The 27,853-nt window shown below is 46.0% G+C and overlaps 1 protein-coding gene across 1 annotated transcript in view; it reads left to right on the top strand.

The window, feature by feature from the left end:
* COL22A1 (collagen, type XXII, alpha 1) overlaps positions 1–27,853 on the top strand; it is a 263,426-nt gene that overhangs the window by 90,847 nt on the left and 144,726 nt on the right. The window contains exons 17-21 of the mRNA XM_012001612.1: positions 2,098–2,142; positions 2,415–2,444; positions 2,716–2,769; positions 6,679–6,732; positions 21,045–21,098. Coding sequence (XP_011857002.1) covers positions 2,098–2,142; positions 2,415–2,444; positions 2,716–2,769; positions 6,679–6,732; positions 21,045–21,098 — 237 coding nt within the window. The remainder of the gene's footprint in view (positions 1–2,097; positions 2,143–2,414; positions 2,445–2,715; positions 2,770–6,678; positions 6,733–21,044; positions 21,099–27,853) is intronic.

The raw sequence follows: 27,853 nt of genomic DNA, 5'->3' as shown, positions 1-27,853 counted from the left end.
TCGTGGAGACCGGCCACCACAGTGGCCACAACTGATCTTTACAAAAATGTGTCCCCCATATGGTGGGAAGAAACTGATTCTAGGAAAGACTTTTGATCCTATTATTTACTAGAGTTCTGATCTCGGACAAGTTACTCAGTGCCTCTGTGCCCCAGTTTCCTCATCTTTAAGACATGAGTATCATAGGGAAAGATAGTATCATAGGGAATGAGAGTGAATCCATGTCCAGTCCTTGGAGAAAAGCCTGGAAAGCAGAGTTTCTCCAATAACTGTTAGCTGTATACATACAGTTGTTAGGGATGGATACTAGGGTCTTAGTTTCCTACCCAATTTGTTGGAACATTGGCGCTTATATGGTGAGTTGAAAGTAATTAAAGCATGTATTGATTAACTGATTTCATAACTGTTATTGGAAGCTCACTTTCTGTGGTGTAATATAATAATAATATTATGAGAAATACAACAATGAAACCAACAGAAGTGAATGTAACAGTCACACAAAGTAGTCATAACAAAAGACATGATTTTGAACCTCAAAAGATTCATTATTCAGCCGTTCTCTCTGTCTCTCCCTACACACACGTGCGCGCGCACACACACACACACACACATACACACACACACACACACACACACAGAGTATAGCTCAGAATGTTTTCTAACAGTCCTGTATTACCAAGATATGAATAAGGTTTGTGGGAGTCTAGGGAAAATCTAAGCCAGGTTGGAGGAGTTGAAGGATGTTCATGAAGAAATACCTTGCTATCCGCGCTGGGATCTGAGTGTTTGGAGATCTTCACTCGTTCCTGTCATGGAAGTGCCTGCAGGGGCTATAGGGTGGTAAATGCAGTGTGTGTGCAAGCACGCGTGTGTGAGAATATGTGCTCGTGTGGGTGCACATGTGTGCAGGGGTAGTGGCAGCATGGAAAAAATAAAACAGAAATGTTTCTGAGGCAGGACTCAATTTCTATATGTGAGAAACAGGAACGTACAATAAAGAAAACTGGCACTCAAGACTTTTGACATAAAATACGATGAATTGGGATTTTTAGAAAAACACTGGATGCTGTGAAAAGCAGGTGATTTTTCCAGGTCTCGGGGATGGGGGAGACAGGGCGTTGGAAGGCACATTGTGAATGTATCCATTTTGGTTTCAGAAGAAACATTTCCTGTCCATGGAATAGAATCCCCAAGGCAGTGAGGGTGTGTCTTGAGCCATTCACTCTTCCCCCTTAGCCTTAAGACCTAATAGATGCCTTCAGCTTTAATCGGTGATTCATTTATTCATTTACCAGCTTCATTAACAACAGCTTTTGAATGTTTGCCATGCTCCCTGAGCTAAGCTCTAGGTAAAAGGAAAAGATATGTCCCTACGTCATGTGTGGAGACATTGGCTATAAGTATTTCCCTTGCTTTAGCCATAAGGCACCGTAGAAACTAAAGATTTTTCTGTGATCAAAATTGACAAATACGCTTCATTTAGGACCAAGTTGTAGCGCACACCCTGGAACATCTGGTCAGGCCACAGCCGTCGTAGCCCAGGGGACCTGGAGACCAAGTAGGAGGAGGCAGGAGACAAGCCTTGTGTATAAAATGACGTAATGAAAATGGATGAGAAGCAGTGCCGCATTTTTAGTTACTTATTTGATAAATACTTACTGAACGCTGATTGTGTATGGAGCTATGAATCTGGCACAAGAGACATGCCAAAATATATCGTCACGGCTCTCACAGCGCAGAGACAGTGGCTGGTGCGGGCAGGGGTTCGATGAGGCTGCTTTCAGGCAGCAGAGGCTGGTGAAGGCCACGAGGTGTTCATGGAACATGACCCAAATCTAGGCACTAGATTGGATGTGCACAAAATAGAAAATAAGACTCCTGCCCGCAAGAAGCCTAAGAGCTGAGGCAGAGATGAGGATCAGACCCCGAACTTTGAGAACATCACAAGACAGCAGGCCCGGGCAAGATGAAGATATGTGTGGTGGTGAACAGGGAAGGGTGCAGTCCCCTGGGCTTGCAAGACTGAGCCTCGGAGGGATGGGAGCCGCAGAAGGTGGCACCAGTAACTACGCTGAAATATTTGTTGTTTCTGTGCAGGGTGACGTGGGACCTGCGGGCCTGCCTGGTGTACCAGGCTCGGTGGTGAGTCACCAGCGGTTGGAATCATGGATGCAGGCGCTGGTGGGATTGGGTTGTTGGATGATCTTCACCGCTAAGAATAAGGCAGCGCTCTTCTAAGGACATGGGTTGGATAGGAGACTTTCAACACTCAAAATGGGGCAGAATCGGAGAAAAGTCAGGAGGCACGGCGTGACAGCATGGCTTGTGAATGAAAGGCCTTAGTGCAGCTGAGAGAGGTTGACTGTGGGTGCGGAAAGGCCAGCACCTTTGCTAATGCTTGCTTTGTCCCTCAGGTGCAGCGAGAGGGCTTGAAAGGGGAACAGGTAAGAGGCACGCGCGTCCTCTTCTCATGGGGATTTAGGTCACAGCAGAAACAGAGAAGCCACAACCATGATCTCAGGCTGAGCTCAGATGGAGCCTTTCAGACTCCCGTTGCCTTTCTGCCAGGAATGCAAATACCCACTCCCAGACCTCTGCTCCCTATCGAGAACTTGGAAAGTAAACTTTGAGTCAGGAAAGGGCCATGGGTGGTGGTGGGCCTGATCATATGGAGGAAAAGTCATGACTAAACACATGTTTGGCTTGTGTTACCAGGGAGCTCCAGGACCCAGAGGTCACCAAGGCCCCCCTGGGCCTCCAGGAGCTCCGGTAAGTTGTCCTTCTCCCGCGCAGAGTTTGCTCTGCACACTTCTGGGTTTGGAAGATCATAGTCATTCCCGGTGCTGAGCATGGCATTATCTCAAGTGCCTCTGCATCACCTGAGTGGGAGGTGCTGTTGTGGTCACATCTCACATAGGAAAAACTGAGCCTGGAAGAGGTGGGATAACTGCATATCACACAGTTGCCATGTGTGGAATGAGATTGAAGTGCAGGCACCCTGCTTTCAGAGCCCCCAGTCCCCAATGGGCTGTGGTGGGGGTTTCTGGGGATTCAGTTTGATTTTTTATTTTCCTTTCAGATGAAGTAGAATAAAAACATTGGACACTTACATGCTGATTGAATCATTTCCAACCTACTCACTTTCCCCATGTTTCTGGTCAGTTCTGACTTTGCAGTGGCCTGGGACATTTCAGCCTCTGGTTTCTCCCTCTGTTAAGAATTTAATGTTATGCAAATAACCACTTGGGAAGAGGCCATCCAAAAGGCCCTTGTGATTATCTTATGTGAGTTCAGATATCGAGGATAATTAATGAGAATACAGTACACTCCACAGGGTCACTGCTTTAAAGTTACTTCTTCTGGCAATGTGCTGCTGTTGCTTTCAAGTTACTGTATTTTATTGAAAGGAATAAAATAACTGACTTATAAATGAACATAGATCAGATTTATTTTAAGCTATTGAGGTCCACTCTTTATGCGGATGTATTTATATGTTTTTGCTGGGGTAAAACTGGAAGAAACTTAAGGGATGTTTACTTCTAGGAAAATTGGAACAATTTTGTATCAAAGATTTTGGATCAGAATATCTAACTTATGTTTCTGTGACCAGTCCAGGTTCAGTTTCCAGAGCTGCCCACAATTGTTGTAACTGTTGAGAGATTTAAACTAGATAATGCAGAGAAAGCAGTGTGTTTCAGTATTTACCTTTCTATGCATATATACATGTATATTTCAGATCTATTATTGGCAAATATTGAAGGTCTATACTATAGTATGTTTTCTTTTTCTTTCTTTTTTTTTTTTTGTTTGAGATGGAGTCTTGCTCTGTCACCCAGGCTGGAGTACAGTGGTGTGATCTCAGCTCACTGCAAGCTCCACCTCCCGGGTTCACACCATTCTCCTGCCTCAGCCTCCTGAGTAGCTGGGACTACAGGCGCCCGCCACCACACCCAGCTAATTTTTTGTATTTTTAGTAGAGACGGGGTTTCACCGTGGTCTCAATCTCCTGACCTCGTGATCCACCCGTCTTGGCCTCCCAGAGTGCTGGGATTACAGGCGTGAGCCATCATGCCCGGCAATAGTATGTTTTCTTGTGCAAATATATGCCTATTAAGTTTGCAAGGGTGAAGATGTTATTTTTCATGTTTTACCAATGAAAACTTAGTGCACAGACATTGAGTGGTTTGCACAAAGTCACATAGCTGTGGAGAAGCAGAACTGAACTTGAACCCCGATCTGACTGTGCAGCCTCTGCTGTTTTCACCATGGAGTTCACAATACTTCCTCTGAGCTGCATCAGGGGGAATTACTGTATTTCATGGCCCCCACTACAGAAGCAGCAGCTAGAGAGAGCTAGTTCTGCTTAATCATGAGGCAAACTTCTTGGCCTCTTCCTGAGATGAAAATATGTGGGTAGTCCTCTCCCTTTACCTAGATTTTGTTATGGTAAATGAGGGAGGGAGAGAAGGAAGAAACCTCAAACGTTTGTTACCACCTACCTTATATCAAGCAAAATACTGAGGCTGAAGATACAGGGATAAGGCAACTTCAGAGTCTGAAGAAGCAGCTATGTGAAAAAAGAAATAACTGCAAATAAATATTTGCAAATTCTAGATGATGAATGGGAATCCCCTGCTTGTACCATTTCTAGGGTCCGTTATACAGGACATGGGGAGGGTCTTGAACCTACCTACTTTCAAAATTCAGAGTATCTTAGCTTGTTGTCCAACAGGGTTGCCCATGGTTCTGAAGATGTCCTCTAGCCTAGACAGAATGGGATTTAGTACAATACATGATGTTATTGATAAGACTCCCTTGGGAGTGTTCAAAAAGCAAACAGCCTAACTAAAGGCCTTATTAAGAGAAGAACAGTAATGAGAAGCCCAAGACTATAAGATTCTTTAGGCGAGGACCAATATCTCTCCCATCTCTCAATCCACAGAGTTTATCACATGGTGGGAACTTAACACACGCTTGTAGAGCTAGCCCTGCAACAGGTGTTCAAGAGGGCCACGAAAGTGAACCTGACTGTAGTGTGAGCTTACAGAAATAGAGCCATGGAAGGCACTTGGGATTAGGAATTAGAGCACCTGACTTCATGGTCCACCAAGTAATTTTGTGGCTTTGGTGACATTGCTTAATCTCTGATCCTCATTCGATTCACCCCTAACTTGGAAATCTGCCGCAGCGGCATCTTATGTAAACATACTATGAGGTTAAATGAGCTGCTCTCTGAAGCAGAGAGCCATGGAGCCTGACTGAGCCCAATGCTGATATCAATTGTCACTTCTATCTGCTTTTGAATCCCTGGCAGCACCTAGCTCGGGGCCTTCTGCAGAGCAGTTACTTTCTAAATATTCATTGGATTGAATTGAATTGAGAAGCTGGCTTCAGTGACTTCTGTCGAGAATGGAAAATTTTGAGTTTGTGTTCAGCAATCCCAGAGAGAGGAAAATATATCCCATTCTCGAAATGGAAACAGTGTTCAGCATTCTGCATCCAAATGCTGGCATCTTTCATCCTTTCCCCAAGATGAAAGAGGCTCTGATAGTTTTACCAATGTCTGGTGGAGCCACTAAAGGGCCAGCCATGTAGATCAATGCCAGGCATTTCTTGACGCTTAAAAGACACGTGCCTTTAGGGCCTTCTCTTTCTGTGTGTCCTGAGCTCAACAGACTCCTTGTTAGGAAGAGAGATCCACACCTTTAATTACTGCAGTTTGTCCATTGATTTATTCATTTACATGGCGTTATTAAGAGAAAAGACCTTTGACCTAAATGCAGCTTGGTCACGTATAGTTACGCAAAATTTAGCAGCAGTAGCTATTAGTATGATCATCAGGAAAATAATATTTATTGAAGGTGGGGAAACTGAAGTGCAGAGAGGGCATTTCTGGCCAAATTCACCTGGAAGTGGTGATAGAGTCACAGCTTAAGCTTAGGGTTTCAGTTTCCCACTCACATGGTATGCCTCATTCTATGGAAAAAATCAGGGTTCTGTCAGGGGACCTGGGTGCTGTGCCCCAACTTTAGAACCCATTCATAACTGCTCAGTAGTTGGTTGTATCATCCCCACTTCAGAGGTGAGATAACTGAGGTTTAACGGTACCAAGTGACTTGCCTGAGCTCATGCGGCAGAATCGAGGCAGGACGAGGGGGCAGGATGTGAATGAGGTCAGTATGACCCCTCCCTGCACGAACGTTCCTTGGTTAATTGAAATTGATCTTTCCTAGCAATTTCATTCATTTGTCCAGACTGTCATGTTTTGCATATCACCGTTGCCTGAGGGTCAGATAGTCTATGCCAATTCTTTCTGAGCCAGCAGGCTACAGGGAAAGGGCACTGGGCTTAGAATCAAAGACACTTAGGTTCCAATTTGTTTCTGTGTGCTTTGTGCAAACCGCTAAAGCAAGCTATTGGATGCTTACAGTACTCAGTATAAATATGAACTATGTTTCTTACATCCTAACTGTTCGACATACTTAATCAGATCAGGTAGATGTACATGTTTTAAAGTGTTATCGGTTTGAGACAATGGGACCTCCCAATTTCCCCATTGGAATGGGATGGTATTACACTATTCAATGAGGGTGAGATTCTGAAGCCTAAGCTTTAGAATTTAAGCCCTGCATTTACCATTGTGTTTCTCTCTCTTTTTCCTTTGTGTTTCTCCTAAAGGGTCCAATAGGCCCAGAAGGCAGGGATGGACCTCCTGGTTTGCAAGGTCTCCGAGTAAGTAAACTCTCTTTTCTTTGTGATTCCTCAGCTCACCCACACTGGTCCCTATTTTATAATGCCATGCAGAGAAGATAGACAGTGTCAGTTTCAGGGGCTTGAAATGAATATTGGAAGTAGAATGAAGGGTTGGATTCAGTTCATCAAACATGGTTGAGGTTCTACTATGTGTTCTGCCTTAAGTTGGGCCTCTGGGACGTAGAGATCAGTCAGTTTGTCTGCCACGAGTCATATAGAGAGACATGAATCCACTGGGTGATCCCAGCCCCAGAGCAGGGAAGCCCAGTGCTGAGGGTACACAAAGAAGAGGCAACTGACCCAGCCTGGGGGGCTTCTTGAAGGAGATGATATTTGAGCTAAGTCTTGAGAAAAGTGAGAAAAAATAGGAGTGAAATGATATAGCTGTGCATCTAATATAGCCATACTATTGAATATGATATATCATGGCATTTAATTAATTTAATTAAGCACCTGTTTTCCCATCTAGATTGTGTACACTGTAAGGGTATAATTCACCAGTAAGTTCAGCTCTTGAAACAATGCCATACATTCTGAGGAGGGCTGCAGAAGCATGCTTGGGTTGTACCCCCATCCCCTCCGATGCTCCCACAGCAAACTGGACTGAAAGCCAGACTCAACTCTGTCCCCAGTTCCCACCAAGGTGCCTGGCACAGGGCAGGAAGTCAGCTCACATTTTTTGAACTGTAACGCTTAAGCTTGTACCACTTTTTACTGGTTCACATGGTTAACAATCTGAGGGCCAAAGGCATCCACAGACGGGACAGGTAGCTCCAGGGACCAGTGAGCTTCCTGCCTCTGGAGGTTTACACCACTGATGGGTGGGTGGGAATGGAGTCCTGGCATCTGGGAGAGGCAGCCCTCATCCCACATATGGCCTCTCTTAGCCTGGACAATCTGTAGCTCAGTGACGTGGATGGTGCCATATATTTTGCTGTGGATTGACTTCATCTAAGGGGGTTGCCTCCCTATCACACTTCACATCCTCAGTTCTGAAAGGGGATGGCTTGCTCTTCTAATTCAGCGCTGACTCCAACCTGTACTTACCCACTAGTTAACTTCAGTCTTTGGTTTTCAAAGAACTGTGTCTCCTATAACCCTTTTGAATTCTCAAGATTCTACAAATAGTTTATTTTAAGGCTAGGTGAGATGCAGAAAGGCATCATGAAGGTGCACTGGGTGAGAGAGATTGTATTAGTCTGTTCTTACGCTGCTGATAAACACATGCCCAAGACTGGGCAATTTACCAGAGAAAGGTTTAATGGACTTACAGTTCCACATGGCTGGGGAGGCCCCACAATCATGGCAGAAGGCAAAGAGGAGCAAGTTACGTCTTACATGGATGACAGCAGGCAAAGAGAGAGCTTGTGTCGGGAAACTCCTGTTTTTAAAACCATCGGCTCTTCTGAGGCTCATTTACTATCATGAGAACAGCATGGGAATAGACATCCCCCCATAATTCAATCACCTCCTACCGGGTTCCTCCCACAGCATGTGGGAACTGTAGGAGTTACAATTCAAGATGAGATTTGGGTGGGGACACAGTCAAACCGTATCAGAGATTCACTCGCCCCCACTTCCCATTCAGCATCCCCAGTTTCCCTGTCAGTCAAGTGAGGCAGGCAGGTGGGTCAAAGCCAGGTGTCTCCCTCCTCCATAGAGTGGAAGGATCCTGGACTTCAGAACAAGATGCACCTGGGATTGGAGCACTGCTCCACTTCTCAGCAGCTGTGTGACCCTTGCAAGTCACCTGGTCTCTCCAGGCCGGTTTACTTCTTGCTACAGTGGGGAAGGCGTCACCAGCTGTGTTGTTAGGAGAAAAAGTGCTCAGGAAGGAACTTGGCCCTGGTTGGGCAGCATGATGTGACAGCTGACATGGCTGTCATTCTCTCAACATGCTCCTGCACAGTCTTAAGAGAAAACAACAATCTTTGTGCATTTATGTAATGAATGTTTACATGAAGCTTTTTTCATTTTGCATTGAACTTGGGCAATTGTTACTTTTCCAAAGTAGACGTAGATGATGGGTGGAACTGTTTATATAAAGATGACTGTGAAGGTTTTTAAAATCTACATCTTTATCTAATTTACTCTTATTAAGGTGGGAAGGGAACATCTTGCCCAGAGCTCACTCATCAGGCTCATACCTTCTGTATTAGTCAATTTTCATACTGCTGATAGACATACCCAAGACTGTGTAATTTATAAAGGAAAAGAGGTTTAATGGACTCACAGTTCCACGGGGCTGGGGAAGCCTCACAATCATGGCAGAAGGTGAAAGACATGCTTTATGTGGCAGCAAGGAGAGAATGAGAACCAAGTGAAAGGGGTTTCCCTTGTAAAACCATCAAATCTTGTGAGACTTATTCACTGCCACGAGAACAGTATGAGGGAAACTGCCCCCGTGATTCAATTATCTCCCACCAGGTCCCTCCCACAACACATGGGAATTATGGGAGCTACAAGTCAAGATGAGATTTGGGTAGGGTCACAGCCAAACCATATCACCTTCTTAGATACAACTTCTTTAAACCTGCTGGGCGTGCTTCCCAGGGTGACTATTGTCATCTTCAGAAATACTTTTTACCCTTCTGAGCAATACCAGCCATCCATGCAATGGTGCTTGACCTGGTCTGAGCTTAACACAATCCACAGGCCTTGGAAATTGGGCAATACACCGGGGTCTGGAGATTTGAGGAATAAAACAAAGAGATCCAGAGAAGCAAGCAGGGTGAGGGTTTGGGGTACAGTGATGATGGGCAAAGGTAGGATATGGTGTTTATTGAGCTCCAATTACATGGCAGCTCCCATAACAGCCCTGCTATCCCCATTTCTGCAGATGAAGGACAGGCTCTGATACAGCACAGCCATCAGTGGCCCCTCAGGGATTCGCACTGGGGGTTGTGTGTCCTCAAAGCCCGACTTCTCATTTTCTCCCTTCTTTCTTTCCATGTGTCAGTCTGTCCAAAAGCTCATGTTGAGTTCTTGTGATGCACAGACACTCTGCTAAATGCTTTGGGATTTTCTGAAAACATTAAGGTCTCGGCTACCAGGAGCTCACAGGTCGGCTAAGGAGCTCAGTGCATGTAAATAGGTGACCTCAATGGAGACTGAGGAAGACTACAGATGTTCAGAAGATAGAGGGGATCTCAGCTTGAGGGAGTCTGCTGAGAGGAGCACGGGGGCTGGAAACTGGCACATCCAAGGGAAAAGGTGATGTTTGAGGTGGCCTTGCAGGAGTGAGTGAGTTTTCCATGGGAGTCAATGGGAGCATTGAAATCAGTGTTTTGGGTATGGAAAGTGCCCCCCTTGAGAAGGCATCCTGCCTCTGCACACTTGCTTACACCCATCAGCTTTGTCCTGGACTTCTTTCTCTTCAGTTTGGAAACTCATTGGTATAATTAAAATGGCTGCAGACATGGCTTCTAGTTCAGGCTCTGCTGGCATCATACTGGGGACTCTCAACCAGTTCCTCTTTTCTTCCTCTTGTGTTCCCTTTTCCAACTTTTTTGCTGTTTTTCTTTTACTTGCTTTTATTCCTTCCTGCCGCTTTTGTTCTCACCTTTCCTTCCACAGATTCATCCATTCAACAAATATTTCTTCTTCTGTATCTACTGGGTACCAGGCAGTGTTGTAGGCAAGTAAGTAGTTCAGGAACAAGAAGGAAGCTCTTGCCCGCATAGTGTTTCTATTCTGGCAGGCAGGGGGAAAGAGACGTAATAGCATGTAAGCAGGTGATGTAGGAAGGCCCAATGAAGACAGTTTTCCTTGAACAGGCCCTCTGGGGGTGAGGATGTTGGCCAAACTGATAGCTGGGGAAGAGCCTGACAGGCAGAAGGTCCTGGGGCAGGCACAGGCGCAGAGTGTTAGAGCCCAGAGGTCCATGTGGCTGGACCCAGCAAGGGGCCTGGCAGGAGAAGAGGTTCATTTCAGGCCTCGTGGGCCATCATAAGGACTTTGGCTTTTACCGCGAGTAACCAATGGAGCTTTTACATGTTTTCAAAAAATGTTTTATGATGAAAAACAAATTTACGATGAAAAAATGTTTTATGATGAAATGTTTTATGATGATTGATCATCCACAGAAGTAGAAAGGACAGTAAAATGAACCTTCATATACCCCAAACCCACTCAACACTTATAAGTGATTAAAAAACTTATTTTATATAAACCAACACTCACTTCTACCCACCACTGAATTCACTGAAAGCAAGTCCTAAAATCATCACATCATGTTGTTTCTAAATATTTCAGTATGTTGTCTCCAAAAGAGAAGGAATCTTAAGAGACACAAAACCATAATACCATTATTTTACTTAAATCTATGAACACTGCTTCTGGAAGCTACATCAAATAATTTCATGTTCAAGATGGGCTTATCTCATACATTTCTGGTTGTGGTTGCTCATTCTGGGGTTTCGAGGGTCGCAGTGGCAGGGCCCGGGTTGTGCCCTAAACACATTCACGTGTCTTGTTGTGTTGAGAACAGACTGCAGGAAGGAGGCGAGTTAGGAGGCTCCCACGGTGATCCACTGAGAAAGGGCAGGGGCTGGGCAGAGCATACGGCTTCTGAGCACCCATACTCGTTCAGGTCGGATGCCAGCTGGAGGCCATGCTGAGGAAAGGGCAGAAGTCAGGCTCTGAAGGGCCCAGCGTCTAGCAGAGGAGAGTGAACCAAGAGTGACAAGGCGGGATGGCGGGAGCATTAGCACAGGGTGCAGAGCAACACAGAGGACGGCTCCCCGCTTGTCCTGCTTCCTCTAGTGAATCATGGACGATGAGCAAGTGGGTTTTTGGGGGCCCATGGCCTTTCAGTCATCATGGGTAATTCCCTGATTCAGGTTGTGTTCTGTCCTGTGGATGTTGCTAGCTCAGTGCCTGCATCTATGGAGAAAAAGGGAGTAGAAGCAAATTGTAATGTTGTGGGCTTGGAAGCAGCTTCCTGTTCAGTCAGTCTCTGGCTGAGTCAGGAAAATGCGAGACAAAATGACTTATTCAAAAAATTATCTCTCTCCTTCCCTTGCCATGACCTGTCATTTCCTCCTCATCAACTTCAACTGAAACATCACTCAGAAGAGCTCCTGGGCATCACTGCACATGCTGAGGCTGTGCAAGGGGAAGAGACGAGGCTGATGGCTGACAGCAGGCAGGAACTTGGGCATGGAGAGACAGACACTAAACACGGGGTGGGGGGCAACAGAATCCAGGCCCTTTATTTTAGAGATTAGCAACAGGCAGACAGGATAATCCCCGGCAAAGTAAATGCATTCATTTTGGACAAAGCTGGTATTTTTCCACATTGACATGGTGAAAGGGAGAATTGAGAGCGAGGCACGCTCCATGCCATCCCCGGAGCTGCAGGAGACGCCCGCCCACCCGCCCGCCCGCCTGCTGGAGGGCGGTAGCAGTCACCAGGCAGAGAGATAGAGAAGGACTGCATTTCTCTTTCCAAGGCTTTAATTTCCTGCCTGTTGTCTGAGCTCGGCATTAAGGAGGTTGATCAGGGAGCGCTGTCACCTAGCTGAAATGAGAGATGCTGCAGTTGCATCTGAATCTGGAATGTTTCGGCAGAAGAACCAGCCTGGCTGAAGGCCACGGCAGCAGTGGAACCTTTCAGAGCTTCCAGGAGGCTCACTTTTCCAATAAAAAAATTGTCATGCCCGAATCATCCACCTCAAAATGGCTGTCACTGTTATTCTCACACCACCCCATTTTAATTTTCTGCAGATTTATCTGATATTTTTCTTATTTGAGAATTTGTTTTTGTTTTCTTCAATAGAATGTAAGACTGTGAGAGGAAGGACTTTTTCTTATTTATTTTTGTAACCATAGTAATGAGAAGAGTCGCTCACACCTGTAAAACATACATATTTTATAGACACATACAGAGTTATAAATACAATAGGAATATGCATATAAAATATGTATAATAGATAATGGCATTAATATAATCTCCTACAGTTAGGGAACATAAGTGAATGACTAGAAGAGGACAAGATTCAGAACTGGGTGCCTGGTCACCTGTGTTCTCACCTTCTACAGGGGATGCCTCATTTTGGAGAAGAGAACGTGGTCCCTTCTTACACCTTGCCTTGCTCTGTGGCACTGAGTCTCGGCTGAAATCACCTAGACATCATCTCTCATCTTCTCTGGAAGATTAAAAAAAAAAAAAATTGCTAAAAAAAATTGTATATTGTGACACATTTCAACAAAATGTAAAATGTGGAATGTCTGTGGAAGCATTGTGGCAGCAGGGATCTTTGAGACTCACAGTGAGAAATACGTCCAGAAACGTGAATGACCTTCTCAAGGTCACTTAGATCTTTGTCATTGCTCTTCCCACAGCGGGTGACAACCTTTTCGGTTCCTCTGATCATTTTCTCAATATCTTCTGGTTTCTCTTCCCTCGCATCAATAGATGAGGACTGGAGAGGTGATCCTATCCAACAAGATGTCCTCTCTTACAAAGATGGCACTACTCCCCACCCATCCCACGGTGTTCTTGACTGTGTGTCATTTACTTTAAGAACACATGTTAAAAATGGAATCTCTCTTTAAAGGTGTATAGCTAAGAGAAGGGAGAAAGGAAATAACATTGATTGAATAGTCCCTGCATAGCAGGCACTTCCCTTGGGAACTGTTTGCAGCCATGATTCTTATTTAATTCCCACAAGGATTCTATGAGATATGCTGGTTTTAATCCCATTCCACTAATTAGGAGTCTAAGACTTAAAGGTATACATCAAATTACTGAGTGTCACCCAGGCTGTAGGTAATGGGGGTACTGATACCTGGGGCATGAGATCTGCCTGGCTCCAAATTCTCCACCCTCTTTGCTTCAATATTGTGAGTATGAGTCTGTGTGTGTGTGTGTGTGTGTGTGTGTATCCATGTGCATATCAGAATTCTAACATGGTAGTTAACTGTCCTTGCTGTGCATGCTTTGAATAGATCTAGGGCGCTCAATACCTGACCATGCCTGTCCAATAGGATGCACTGGGCATGCATCAGCTTAATCCCTGGCTTTCCCTTGGAACCAAGGGTCTCATTATTGTTGAAGTTTATGTGGCCCACCACCTCTGATTTCTAGTAGATTTAAGGAAGGAAACATGGCCAGTCTTTTTCTGCAGTGGCAGCCTAGGTTGAATTTGTTTTCCTTTTTCATTCTAAAATCTTTTTCCTGCCTTTTCCTGCTTTACCAGATGGTAACAGTGTTGTTTGGATCCTAGGCTACTGTTTGATTCATTTCATGGCATGAAGCCAGGGTTTATATTAGGACACCCTAGGTTTTCCCTGCACACCTGATTTCAGCTCTAACCAGTAGAAAATAATCATGTTTGACATTTGGAGGCCTGGAGAACAGGAACTGAGCAGAAGACCATACGGCACATATTAGAATCCGTTGCACAAGCAATCCTTTTATCTGTTAATGGCCCCTCAGATGACTGTGTTAACTCATCCTGGCTGGGAGAGAATTGCTGTTCCGAATTTCTAGGCTTCCCTCCTCTCTGTGGGCAGACAGGAAACCTTGGAAATACCAGTCCCACTCAGCAGCTTGGCATTCAGAATGGCTTGAAAAATCCGCCCTCTTGATAAATTATAAACACTTAATCCAGATATTGTGCTGGGTAGCAATTTAAAAGAGAAAAAAAGAAAAATGACAAGAAACAGGCCTATTGTTAGTAAAACAGCTCTTTATTTCCACAATATTTATTTTTTCTAGCATTTTTCAAATCTCTGCAACCAGTTATGGGACAAAACTGCAGAGGTTACATAGCCGCTGCTACATCTACCTTTATTAGAGTTGCTGCTATCACCACCACCACCAATAATGTTAGCAGTATCACCATCACCATCACCATCACCATGATCACCACCACCATTACCACCATCACCATCAACTCCACCATCACCATCATGATCACTACCACCATCATCATCTACTCCACCATCATAATCACTACTACCATCATCATCGACTCTACCATCACCATCACCATCAACTCCACCATCATGATCACTACCACCATCACCATCAACTCTACCATCACCATCACCACTATCACCACCACCATTACCACTATCACCATCAACTCCACCATCACCATCATAATCACTACTACCATCATCATCAACTCTACCATCACCATCATTATCAACTCTACCATCATCATCACAATCACTACCATCATCACCATCAACTCCACCATCATCACAATCACTACCATCATCACCATCAACTCCACCATCATCACAATCACTACCACCATCACCATCACCATCACTACTATCATTACCATCATCAACTCCACCATCACCATCACCATCACCAACTCCACCATCACCATCACCACTATCATCACCATCACCATCATAATCACCATCAACTCTACCATCACCATCAACTCCACCATCACCATCAACTCCACCATCACAATCACTACTACCATCAACTCTACCATCACCATCACCATCAACTCCACCATTACCATCATGATCACTACCACCATCACCATCATCAACTCCACCATCACCATCACTACTATCATCACCATCACCATCACCATCATCAACTCTACCATCACCATCACCATCATGACTATCATCACCATCACCACCATCATCATCAACTCTACCATCACCATCACCATCACTACTATCATCACCATAACTACTATCATCACCATCACCATCAACTCAGCCATCACCATCACTTCCACCATCACCATCAACTCCACCATCACCACCATCACCATTAATGCCCTCACCATCAATGCCACCACAAGACCCCATCACCACCACCACCACCACCATCATTATCATCAAAATCACCAACTGCTACCACTGTCCTCACCATAACCACTATTACTAAGTACTTTGTGGGCATCATCTAATTTAAACTCTGTGGCACTGCTAGGAGGTTGAGATTTTGAAACCAGATCTATTTGGCACACAGTCTATCACCCACTACAAGAACACAAAGGAGCCAGAATATGACTCTCACTATTTCTTCCTCATAGTCATTATCATCTTCCGCCTCATTCTCATCACTGTCTGTTATAGTTGAGGGATGCTTTATTGTGTTTTATAAATAGCTTCCTCAAATATTAAATCATTTCTTCTCCTATTATCTTTTGAAATAATTATCATGATTATAATCTTCCATGTGGGAAAACAAAGACTCAGCAGGTTAAATGGCTTATCCTTCCAATGTACCTTAGATTTAGACTTCTTTTCCTTACAATATCATAGAGGAAAGGGGTTGAGAGAAAGAACACAGAGAATTCCTTTGATTCTACTCACTTGGAGCTTTGTATCCCACCCCTGGCAATTCTAACTTGTTAGCTCTTGGGTAGCTCTGGGGAATCCATGTCTCAAGTATTTATTTCTCATCGTTTGAACTGTTATTTGTCATTACTGCTGAAGCTTCGTGGAAGAGGTGGCACTGAACTGGGATGTGATTTTGGTGGGCTGAGCTGTGAAGGGAGGATTACAGACAGAGGGAGCAGCATGGCAACGGCTCAGGCATCGGAAGTCCTAAGCAGGTGTTTGGGGCTGAGCTAAGCAGTCCATTTGGACTCTTGCTTGGGAGACAGTGGTGTGAACCCTGGACACCTAATTGAAAAGGTAGGTTAGACCCCCAGGGCTTGGAATCTCCAAATCAAACAGCTCAGATATGTCTTTGGGATAATGAAGCTCCTCTAACTACTTAAGAGAAGAGAAGTGACTTGGACAGAGCTTCTTTCACCCTTTGGGAAGGATAACCTGCCTGCACAGGTTGGCCCAGGAGGGCCTGAAGGAAGAGACTGGGCCTGGGAACAGGGTGGGTTCCTGTGGCTGTGGCTGCAGAAGGAAGGCCAGCTTTGAGAGACACTGGAATGGCCCATGACGCTGGGGGAGTGGAAGGTACAGAGGCCAGAGAGATGTTACCCTGAGGCTTCTCTGGGTGATGCCCCTTCATGGATGACCCATGAAAGACCTGCTCTGACCCTTTTCTTTCTCTGGCCTCTTGCCACCTTTTTGGTTTTTTTCTCCTTGCTGAAAACCTAATGCTTATGATGTTTGCTTCCATAGATGTGTTTCTTTGCATTTCTCTCTTGTCCACCACGTGCCTCCTACTTGCCCATATGCCTGCTCTTCCAGATCAATTGATTCAACTTTCCTGGCACAGGAACACCTCCTGCATTCATGCCTTTTACAAATCCTGTTGTTAACTTAGGTGTTCACCTTCCTGAGCATGAGTAACGTTGTTACATAAGATCCTGGGGTCAGCTGAGGAAGCAAAGAGCTGCTGAGACCTTGCTGCATCCCCAAATGGTGATCGTGTCACCCCAGAGAGGGAACTGATGCTTCATCCCCCGACCACATCGGCATCTTAATGAGTCATTCTGCTCAGTCATGGCCCTGCATCCTTTCTCTCTCATCCTTTCCTACTAACCATTAGATATTCCAATCTCTCCTTTCAGTCTTTCCTCTCAACACAGTTACGTTGCTGGCTTGGATTCTAACTTCTGATGATTATTCACCAGTTCCTCCCACTGACCTTGAGGGAAAATGGTTTATTCATCTTGTAAATAACCAGTGACTCTCTATAGAGTCACCTGGAAGCAATTGGAGGGGGTGTCTGTCTAGATAGAAAGTGGAAGGTGTCTGGTTTCCTTTCCCTGAGGAAGGGGAACTGACAACTCTTAGCTGTCTTATGATCAGCTTCCCGATGTCTGCATTAATCAGAGCAGGATCAGATGGATGGAGAAACCCAGTGCCTCCAAGGCTTGGCTGTCTTCTGAAGGTATCTGTGGCCACATTTTGAATTCTACCTGGCAAGTATCAAGAAACTCATTGTGACCCAGACATCGTCGCACCCTCCAGCCCGATGCATTCCGTAGCTCAAAGGTGTGGATCCAGGGGCTTCTACACCAGGCTCACTCACTCTCTCTGCTAGTCAATAATCTCCAAGTTGTATCTTCCCTTCCTCCCTGATATCACTTTTCTCTTACTTTTCACTGCTCTCCCCAGTGCCACTGTCATAGCTTAGGACTGCGTAGTTCTCAAAGGGGCAATTTATTCAGTCCACAAATGTCTATTGAGTGTCCACCATGTGGCAGGCACTGTCCAGAGCCACAGTATATAGCATCAAACAAAAACAGAGCCCGACTCCACTTTCAGGTGGCTTGTGTCCCAGTAGGGGTAGACACACAGTAAATAAGCACAAATGCCAGTGGTACATCTGGTGAGGATCCACACTAAGGAAATTACAGCAGGGTGAAAGGACACAATGGGACAGTGGGAGTGCTATTCTGGTGAGGCTGGCCAAAGAGGACATGCAGTTAAAGGAGCATTTGAGCAGAAAGCAAATTGAATTGAAGAATTGATCTGTGTGGATACCTGGGGAACAAACCTAGGCAGAAGGAAACGCCAGTGGAGAGATATTTAGTTTGGAATGTATTTGGCAGATTCAAGGTGGAGGTGGGAGGCCAGTGTGGCTGGAGGTGGGAAAAAAGTACATGGAAATGAGAAGAGGGTTGGAGGAAATGAGTTCGTGGAGGGCAGGCTGGAGGTCATTAAAGTTCTGCTCTAAGTGAGCTGAGAGGCATTGCAGTGTTTTGAGCGGAGGAGACGTGACATGATTTATGTTTTAATGATATCATCCTGGCTGCTTTGAGGAGAAAAGTGCAATGGCCAAATGTGTTCAGGGAGGCACTGTTTAGGAGGCTATTGCAGTGGTTCTGGGGAGAGAGAATGGTGGGCTGGCCCAAGGCGACATTATGGGTTATGCTGGGCAGTGAGAGAAGCAGCTTGATCAGCCTTAATTCATCCTCCCCATTGCTCCTAGGACCAGCATAGATTGGACCAGGTTGTGTGGTCAGTTGAAACCCCTGACCCCTAGGGGGGCTGTGCTTGGTCCAGGCCATTCAAGACCTTCACGACTGCTTGCTGACTGCATCCTACAGCCTCCCATCCTGGGTGACACACAGTCTTTGCCAATGTCTGGCTCTCAGCTGCCTCTGTACACTTTCCTATTCTGTTCCCTGCAGTCAGTTTTTGTCCCACTGGAAAGCTCTTCTTTCTCCTTCCATCATTACATCAGCACCACCTCCCTGGGACAGCTGCTCAAGCCATTTAGGCAGAACCAGGAGCTCCTGATGCTGCTGCGTGCCCAGCACAGGCTGAGTGGTCGCTGCATGGGCTTGTATCTACCTTCTTAGCAAACTACGAGCCCCTTATCGGCAGAGGCCGCACCTTAATCCTGCCGGTGTCCCCGGGGCTCGGCATTTAGGAGGACTGAGTGTGTGGACAACTAAGCAGGAGAAAGAGGCAGAATTTATCTTCCACTTCCAACCACAATGGGCTAAGTCTAATGTGTGAGACCCCTGAGATTTTAGGGCTTGAAGCTCCGTAAAGAACATTTGCCTCTGAGCTCCTCCAAACTTCCCTCATGTGCAACCCTAGTACCTTCGTTCCCTTAATAAAGTGGCATCCACCTCCTCGAGGATTATGTGTGGAATACAGACCTTGGTTTGATGGTGGCGTTCGGAAGTGGAGGCAGGAGAGTACGGCAACCCTGTAGCCCATTGCGCCTGGGGAAGGGCTGCTTTTGGGAGGGTGTGGGTAGAGGGATCACAGCCTATTTCCTAGGTTCAACACATACTAGTTGCTCATTAAATATGAGAGGAAGGAAAAAAGGAGGGAAGGAAGAAAGGAAAAGAGAAAAGGAAGGAAAGGAGAAAAGAAGGGGTGGAGAGAGGGAAGAAATGAGAAAGATGCGGACCAGTGGGGAAATAGTGGGATAGTCTGGGCACAGTCTAAGGTAAGAAAAAGGCCTGGCAGGGCACGGTGGCTCACGCCTGTAATCCCAGCACGTTGGGAGGCGGAGGTAGGCGGATCACAAGATCAGGAGTTTGAGACCAGCCTGACCAACGTGGTGAAACCCCGTCTCTACTAAAAATACAAAAAATTAGCCAGGCGTGGTGGCATATGCCTGTATTCTCAGCTACTCAGGAGGCTGAAGCAGGAGAATCACTTGAACCTGGGAGGTGGGGGTTGCAGTGAGCCGAGATTGTGCCACTGCACTCCAGCCTGTTCAAGACAGTGAGACTCTGTCTTGAAAAAAAAAAAAAAAAAAGGCCTTATTAGTGTGCATAGAACTTATTAGTCTGCATAGAACTGGGTGTGGTCTGAACTCTGCCCCTTACTAGCTGTGCAACGACAGAGACATGAGCTCTGAGCCTCGATTTGCACACTCATCAATGGGATGAAAACATGGGCATTCCGGGATCCTCTTGCAGAGTAAATTAAGAAAGGACCATGTGGGAAGAACTAGAAAGAGAGTTTGCCATGAAATAGGCACACACAAAAAAGGTAGATCTTATCAAGGTCTTATTTTACTTTCAATTTCCGATTGCAATGCTTTCATTTAATCAAAAATCCACCAGGACAACGCCAAAAAGGGCTGTATTCTGTCCTTCAGATAACCTCTGTTATACAATATATGCCATTACCACATTGTGTAAACTAACCAACACACACCTTACCCCTATTTAAGGAGATGGCCCACACCCCTATTTAAGGGCCCCCCAACATCACCTTACTGGATACTGAACATATATGCACTGAAGTGTGGATTCCCACAGCAGAAGAGCAGAAATGCCCTCAGTAACCTCCCTGGCCACGAGGAGAGGGTTGTTTCAGTGCATCATGCCTCATTTGCACGGGGAAAACCATGCACCTGTATAAAGGATACCAGCAACTCTCCATGTGATATGGGATGTGGCTTACATACATTAAATGGAAACAAAGAAGCAAAGTTTAACAGATTGAATGGCATGCTGAAGTCTGTGGAGAAAAGGGGGACGGGGGAGTATGTGTGTTTGTGTGTGCGTGTGTGTGTGTGTGTGTAAGGCTTACGGATACATAAAATCTCTCTGGGAGAATTAACCGACATCTGGTAAGATTAGTTGTTTCTAAGGAAAAGAACTGAGTGGCTGAGACTGGGATTAAAAGGAGGCTTTTCTCGGGTATATCTTTCGGTACGTTTTGAATACGGGGCCGTGTGTTACCAAACACATTTAAGTACAGAGCTGGAACCCAGAGCCTTACTCCTGAACTCAGAAAAAGCCTGAGTCCATTTTCCGATTCCACATTGCTCCTCTGTGGGGCGCTCCTGAGGGACAAATGTTAATCCGGGAGGTTGAGAGTAATAAAGACCCAAATGTCCACCGAGACTCATTATTAAACCAGCTCTGGTTGATGATTGCCTGCTTGTTAATTTTAGCTTCTTCTTTTACACTCAGGGGAAGAAAGGTGATGTGGGACCACCTGGAATCCCTGGATCGCTGGGGCCGCAGGTAACTACCTTTTACATTCTCTTCCATAGCAATGCTATGGAAATGCTAAGAGAATGCTAAGAGAAAATGCTAAGAGAAAAGACAGGAGCACTCAGGTGGGCAGTCAGAATCCTGCTGGCCACCTCATCAAACTATTAAAAAGAACGGCCAGTGGGTCATGTGTCCTGCCTCCCTCCTCCTCCGCTGTCCTGTATGGGAGCTGAATGACCATTGTTGGCTATCCTGAAGGAATTGCCATCTGGAGGAGGCAGACAGGGGTGACAAAAGTGATGAGCAGTTCTAGGAGAAAGGGAAGTGCTGGGAGGCGACGGGGGAACCCCAGGATGAGGTGGTGGGGAAATCAGCCACGAGGAGGCTTGTCTCCCCTTGGCAGACAAGGCACTGCCAGCCAGGCAGGGGCAAGAGAAGGGAGGACCTTCCCTGGGTCACAGCTCTGCAGGGACCTGGTGTACCACAGCACAGCACTGGGCAGGAATCGGGCAGCATGTGGTGCCGCCGGAGCACAGGGCACCCAGCAGCAGGGATAGGAAGATGAACCCAGTGAGAGTTGTAACGGGAGCTTACAGCCCCCTTCAGCCACAGACGCCGGAAAACCAAAAGGGCGGCCACTGTCATGGGAGCTAAGAGGCCTGGTTTGGGTCTCAGTCTGTCCTCCAAAACACTGGGACATTGGCCAAGTCCTTCCCCTGCTCAGGCCTCAGTTTCCCCATCTGTAAAATGATGGGGTTAGGGCCTCAGTCACAGAGGCCTCTGTTCCTAGGCAGGTGCTGTCCTCGCTCCCTGGATTCTCTGCCTCCTCCTCCTTCCTCCAGCTTCTCTCGGTCTCTTAGGACTCAGTTCTGGTGTGGCTTCCTCTGTCCTCATACTTGGCCCAACTCCCACGGGCCATACTTGGCCCTGCTCCCACAGGTCCAGCTGTGCCATCCTAGTGATGGCCTTGTGGATCCTGACAACCACCCATCTAGACAGGTACCCTCAGGGTCCTTGTCCCCATGTCATAGATGAGGGGTGAGGCACCAGGTGCAGAGGGCTTCACTCAGGGCCACCCTCTGCTAGGCAGACACCTGGCTTCAAATCCATATCCCTTCCTCCCTACATGACCGAGGCCCAACTCTCTTAGTCTTCCTTATTTGCAAATGCAGTATCACCATGCATTCCCCACAGGGTACCACAGTGTGGACAAAACAGGGCAAGCCCCTGAAGCTCTATGCGTGGCCTTTGCAGTGTAAAGAACTCCCTTCATCCTTTCTTTGACCGCCCACCCCCACCCACCGAATCTTCACTCCTGTCCCCCAGTCTGGACCTCCCCTGGCATCAGTAAGTTCATGCTGAAGCAGGACCAGCAAGCAGAAGGCACAGAGGGAATGGCAGAGACCCAGGCTCAGCTCTCACCACAAAAAAGGAGGGCACATCCGAAGGTTGAGAAAGAGCAGTGACTGTGAGAGCTGATAACGAGGTCCCGAGGCATAGTGCACACGGGGTAGACAGACATGGCTGTCCCTGTTCTCCTGGCCTCTTTGGCACCAAGCAGGTAAGCACGAGTCACTGCTGGACTCTTCTGCTTTGTCCTCCCAGAGCCGTGGTAAAGCAGCTGGCTTCAGCACCACCTGGGACTGGACAGCCCCCCCGCCCCCACACCAGACCCCCTGAGGTGGCAGTCACACAGTCCCTCGGCGTTGGCAGGGAGGCAGTCATCCGGAAAACACTGCTCACTGCACTTCAGAAGCCAGTTTTTCCTGCTGGCTGACATGAAAGCCTTCTAGTGAAAGATGGCACCTTGGATGCAATCTGAGACTTCATTTCTGCACCCTTCATTCGGGTCAGGATGCAGCAGGGAATAGGAATATATGATCCATCATAATTCACCGCGTTCTAAAGATTTCACATTCACTGTGGCATTTTGCTATTAATAACGAAAAACAGAGTGGGTTTTGCCTTATGTTTTATTACCTTGCTTCATAGTGAGTCAACCTTGTATATTTTAAAATCACCATCAATGCAGGTCTATCAAATTATTTTAAGCTATAATTTTTCCCCTTACAACTCTTTGTTTGTTATCTGGGAAGAGAGATTTCATTCTTTCATTTTTAACTTTGAAGTCATTTTCATTCAGTAAATCTTTACTGAATGCCAGACATTGAGCTGTGTGCTATAGATATAAACATTACCAGGCTTTTCATGGCAGGGAGTTGCACCCTGTAATTGTGCACTCTAATGTGTTCAGGGATCTCAGTGGTTAAGAACCAGGCAATATAGCATTTGCAGTATGCACCACCTGGTGGCCTGGATGGGGCCACTGCCTGATGGAATCAAAGCTGTGTTCAGGTCAGCCACTCTTATGCTAAAGGGCCAGGTTTCTTTTTTTTAAAGTTTAATTTATTTTACTTTAAGTTCTGGGATACATGTGCAGAACGTGCAGTATTGTTACATAGGCATGCATGTGCCATGTTGATTTGTTGTACCTATCAATCCGTCATCTAGGTTTTAAGTCCCACATGCATTAGGTATTTGTCCTAATGCTCTCCCTCCCCTTTCCCCTTACCCACTGACAGGCCCCGGTGTATGATGTTTCCCTCCCTGTCCACATGTTCTCATTGTTCAACTCCCACTGATGAGTGAGAACATGTGGTGTTTGGTTTTCTGTTCCTGTGTTAGTTTGCTGAGAATGATGGTTTCCAGATTCATCCATGTCCCCACAAAGGACATGAACTCATCTTTTTTATGGCTGCATAGTATTCCATGGTGTATATGTGCCACATTTTCTTTATCCAGTCTGTCATTGATGGGCATTTGGGTTGGTTCCAAGTCTTGGCTATTGTGAACAGTGCTGCAGTAAACATACGTGTGCATGTGTCTTTATAGAATGATTTATAATCCTTTGGGTATATACCCAGTAATGGGATTGCTGGATCAAATGGCATTTCTGGTTCTAGATCCTTGAGGAATCGCCACACTGTCTTCCACAATAGTTGAACTAATTTACACTCCCACCAACAGTATAAAAGTGTTCCTGTTTCTCCATAGCAAGAGCCCGGGTTTCAATGCATCTCAGTCATTTCCTCTGATTCACTCTTCCTGACATATCCATGTGTCTACCTTGCCTGGGCCTTGCCTCTGTTTTTTTCCTGCTTACCATCATGCATTTGCTTGCTCATTCATGGATTTATTCATTCAATAGGTTTTTATTAAGTTCACACTGGGTACCAAATTCAGCTCTGGGGATGTAAAATCTAAGTAACTGCTGTCTATGCCATGAGGATTCATACATTAATGGGCCAGAGAGACACAGAGAGAAACGGTGTTTTCATCTGAATCCTAAATCTTGTGTTTACTCAGGCAAGGGGAGGCCCACAGATCAGGGGATGACTGTCATTGGAGATGGTTTGCTCCTCACGGTTTCAATGAACGGGAGTGTCCGTTTCCTGCAGAGCTGTTGGGGAGCAACAGAGGCAGTTTGGAGGCAGAACAAGTGAAAGGCAAACTTGGGCAGGAGCCTCTACTGGGCAAGGGTGAGGCAAGGTCAGTTGCTGAGCAGGTTTAGGATTGGACAGTTTGAATAATTTCTGCAGGCTCCAAGCTGTATGGGTGGTTTCTCACGGTCTAGTACCTGATCCAGGGGTAATTTAGGGCAGAGAGTTAGTGTTCTGTCCCAGACCACAGGAGCCTGATTGAAGAAGGTGGACTAGGGATGGGCTAGTTTGCATATCAGAGTCCTACTCTCAAGTAAGTCCTTTGCGATCTCTAGGAATTAGCTAATCCTGGAAGGGGAAGGCCCTCCCTGCATCCACAAAGCCTCAAGATGTCAAAGCATCATCAAACAAAAGCACAGGATTAATCTGGAAGGAGAATCCACTGAGCTGAACTTTGGAGAGGAAGTCAGGGCTCTGTGGAGGCCCAGAGCAGGATCTTGACACTGACCTGGAAAACTGAGGTTGATCCCATGGCAGCCTGTCCCTGAAAGAGCAGCGGGGAGAAGTAAAGGGAAACATGTGTGTTTGCTTTCTGCTGTTGCCAAGCATTCTCTTTAGCTTTCATACATAATCGTGTCTATTCTTTATAACTGCCTGTGAGCAAAATTTGCTTACCCTCATTTCAAATCTAGAGAAACCAAGCTCAGAGAGTTTAATTAGCTTGGCATTATGGGAAGAGCCAGCACTGTCATCTCAGAGTGTGCAAAGCCCCGGGGTGGCTGGGATCCTATAAGATGCTTTTCATGCCTTTCTTTCAAAATGAAATATTCCACCTGCTAGAAAATTTTACAATAAATCTACATATCCATGATGTCCTATGTGGTGACTCCTGTGTCCTGGCAGCCTTTTAGGAAAATTGGAAATCTGGTGTCTGGGCTGGCCAAGTGTTTATGCACAGGCAGTGCGGCTTGGTGCTGTGCTCAGGACGAATTTCCTTGAATTGGTGGAAATGCAGGCAGGGGAGGCCTTGACCTGAGAAGAGGCTGGGTGGGCTGTGGGCCTGGGCCTCTGTGCAGAAACCCCTTGAAATGGGAGATCATAGGGTTAGTGCCACAGGGATCTACCATCTCAGAGGAGGATAGCTTCCCCCCAAAATAAACATGTCCAAGTCACGAAGAAATTTGATTGTCATGCTAATTTATGCAAGTAATTTTCATGCATCTTCAAATTCCATCTAACTTTATAAATCCAATTGGAATTAGGTGGTTATTAGGAATCATTATTATTTATTAATGATAATTAGGTTAATTGGTCATTCATGCATCATCGTTGTAACTACTAATCATATTAAATAGTCACTGTAGTATTAGAGGGATCAAGTGTTGTTTCATTAATAATTGGACTGATTGGTTAATTAATAAGTGGTTAATTACTTGTTTTCATTACTAATAATGAAAACAGTCATATTTTGTTGTTAACATTTATGTCTATTGACTAATTTGTTACTCATTGATAATTAGATGATTTGGTTGTTTATTTTGTTAACAGTTAAATGAGAAGAAAGAAAAGTAACATTTGTGAAGTCCTCCGTGCTCTGGGCTAGTTCACACTTCGTTAATCCACACATAGTGATTTGAGGAAGGGACCTCCAACCATTTTATGGCGGCTGGAAGGAAGGCTCTGAGAGGTGAAGTCCATTGTCCAAGTCCATTGATGTAGTATGAGGTCACGTGGGATTTGACCTAGGCCATCCTCAACCAAAGTCCTAGATTTTTCTTACATAAATTTCTACCTATCTGTTCCCCGGCCCACAGGGGAAGAGTGACTTGCCTGCAGCATCTGCGAGTGTTCCCGACAGTGTCACTTCTTGCGTTTTATTCTCAGCCTTCCTGAGTCCCATTCTTTCTTGAAAGTCTGGAAACTCTGATATCCTCATCTATAAAAGGACAATAATGTGTAGAATCTTTGGCTTTCCAGAAGTTTGTTTGGTGGGAGGAAGTGGAGGAGAGGAAAGGAAAGGGGCTTTCTGGTCCTTGAAAACCCAAATGCCATTCAAGTATATGCAGAAAAAGACAGAGAATGAGTTCAGTGTTGCTCTCCTGTGATTTTGCAATTAGTCTTCTGGTTTCACTGGGAAACTTACCAGGGAGCTTATTCAAATGGCTGTTCTGTTTGAGGTGTTGTCAACTTGATTTCCAGGAGAAAAAAGGACATAAAATGAGGGTACTGCTTAATCCGAAGGCCGAAGAAGATGGGTCTAAACTCAACAGTAGTTATCGAGCCTCACGGTAAGGTCCCCCAAGGCCATGCAAGATGCTGAAGTGCCATTATGTCATCCAAGAAAGCTGAGATGATGTTGAGCCTCTGTTACAGAGTGTTCTCTTATCTGGAAAATGCAAGGGCTTTCTGGGATCCCTCAGCCAACAGAAACACGGGTAGACCAGTACTCTGTTTACGCTCACAGTTACCCCTGGAAATCTCTCTCTCTCTCAATCTCTCTCTCTCTCTCTCTCAGGCCTTGCAGACTGTTTAACTAAACACACCAAATAGATGAAAACTGAATCTATCATCCCCCACGGCAGCCCCACACACCTGCCCATTCCCCTGCAGAATCATTCCATTTAAAGGCCTTCCCTTTTTGAGTATCTTAGGTTGTGTCCCAGTCCCAATCCAGCTGGTCACTACGTCACCACTGAGGTCTGGCTCAGATCTGCCCCTGGTCTGTCCGCATCCCTCCCCGCATCAGCTTCCTCCAGTGCCGGCACTGGCTGCCTTCTGCCTGCTCTCATGTTTGACTGTCTCGTGGTCTCTCATTTTGCAAGATTTCCTCCTACCATTGACTGCTAAGGACACTAGAAATGTGTCCTTGTTTTTTATGTTTTTTTGAGGTGGAGTTTTGCTCCTGTTGCCCAGGCTGCAGTGCAATGGTGTGATCTTGGATCACCGCAACCTCCACCTCTCAGGTTCAAGCGATTCTCCTGCCTCAGCCTCCCGAGTAGCTGGGATTACAGGCATGCTCCACCATGCCCAGCTCATTTCGTATTTTTAGTAGAGATGGGGTTTCTCCATGTTGGCCAGACTGGTCTCGAACTCCCAACCTCAGGTGATCTGCCCTCCTCGGCCTCCCAAAGTGCTGGGATTATAGGTGTGAGCCATGCCCAGCCTAGAAGTGTGTCTTTCTAAGCATAAGTCTTTTTGTGTCACTCTTTGACGCCACCTCTATTATTTTTGTGCTCCCTGGAAGACAAAGCCTTGTCTTTCTTGCCCCAGGTGTGGTTTCTTCCTCCCCTCCCCCTCCCATCTAGCCATGGCTCAGCTGCTCCATCCTCCTGTGGCTTCCTTCCT

The sequence above is a fragment of the Mandrillus leucophaeus genome, unplaced genomic scaffold (assembly GCF_000951045.1).
Source record: "Mandrillus leucophaeus isolate KB7577 unplaced genomic scaffold, Mleu.le_1.0 Scaffold667, whole genome shotgun sequence".
In the NCBI taxonomy this organism is placed as follows: Eukaryota; Metazoa; Chordata; class Mammalia; order Primates; family Cercopithecidae; genus Mandrillus; species Mandrillus leucophaeus.
The sequence above is the reverse complement of the archived record's forward strand: the minus strand, read 5'-3'. Positions and strand labels throughout refer to the sequence as shown.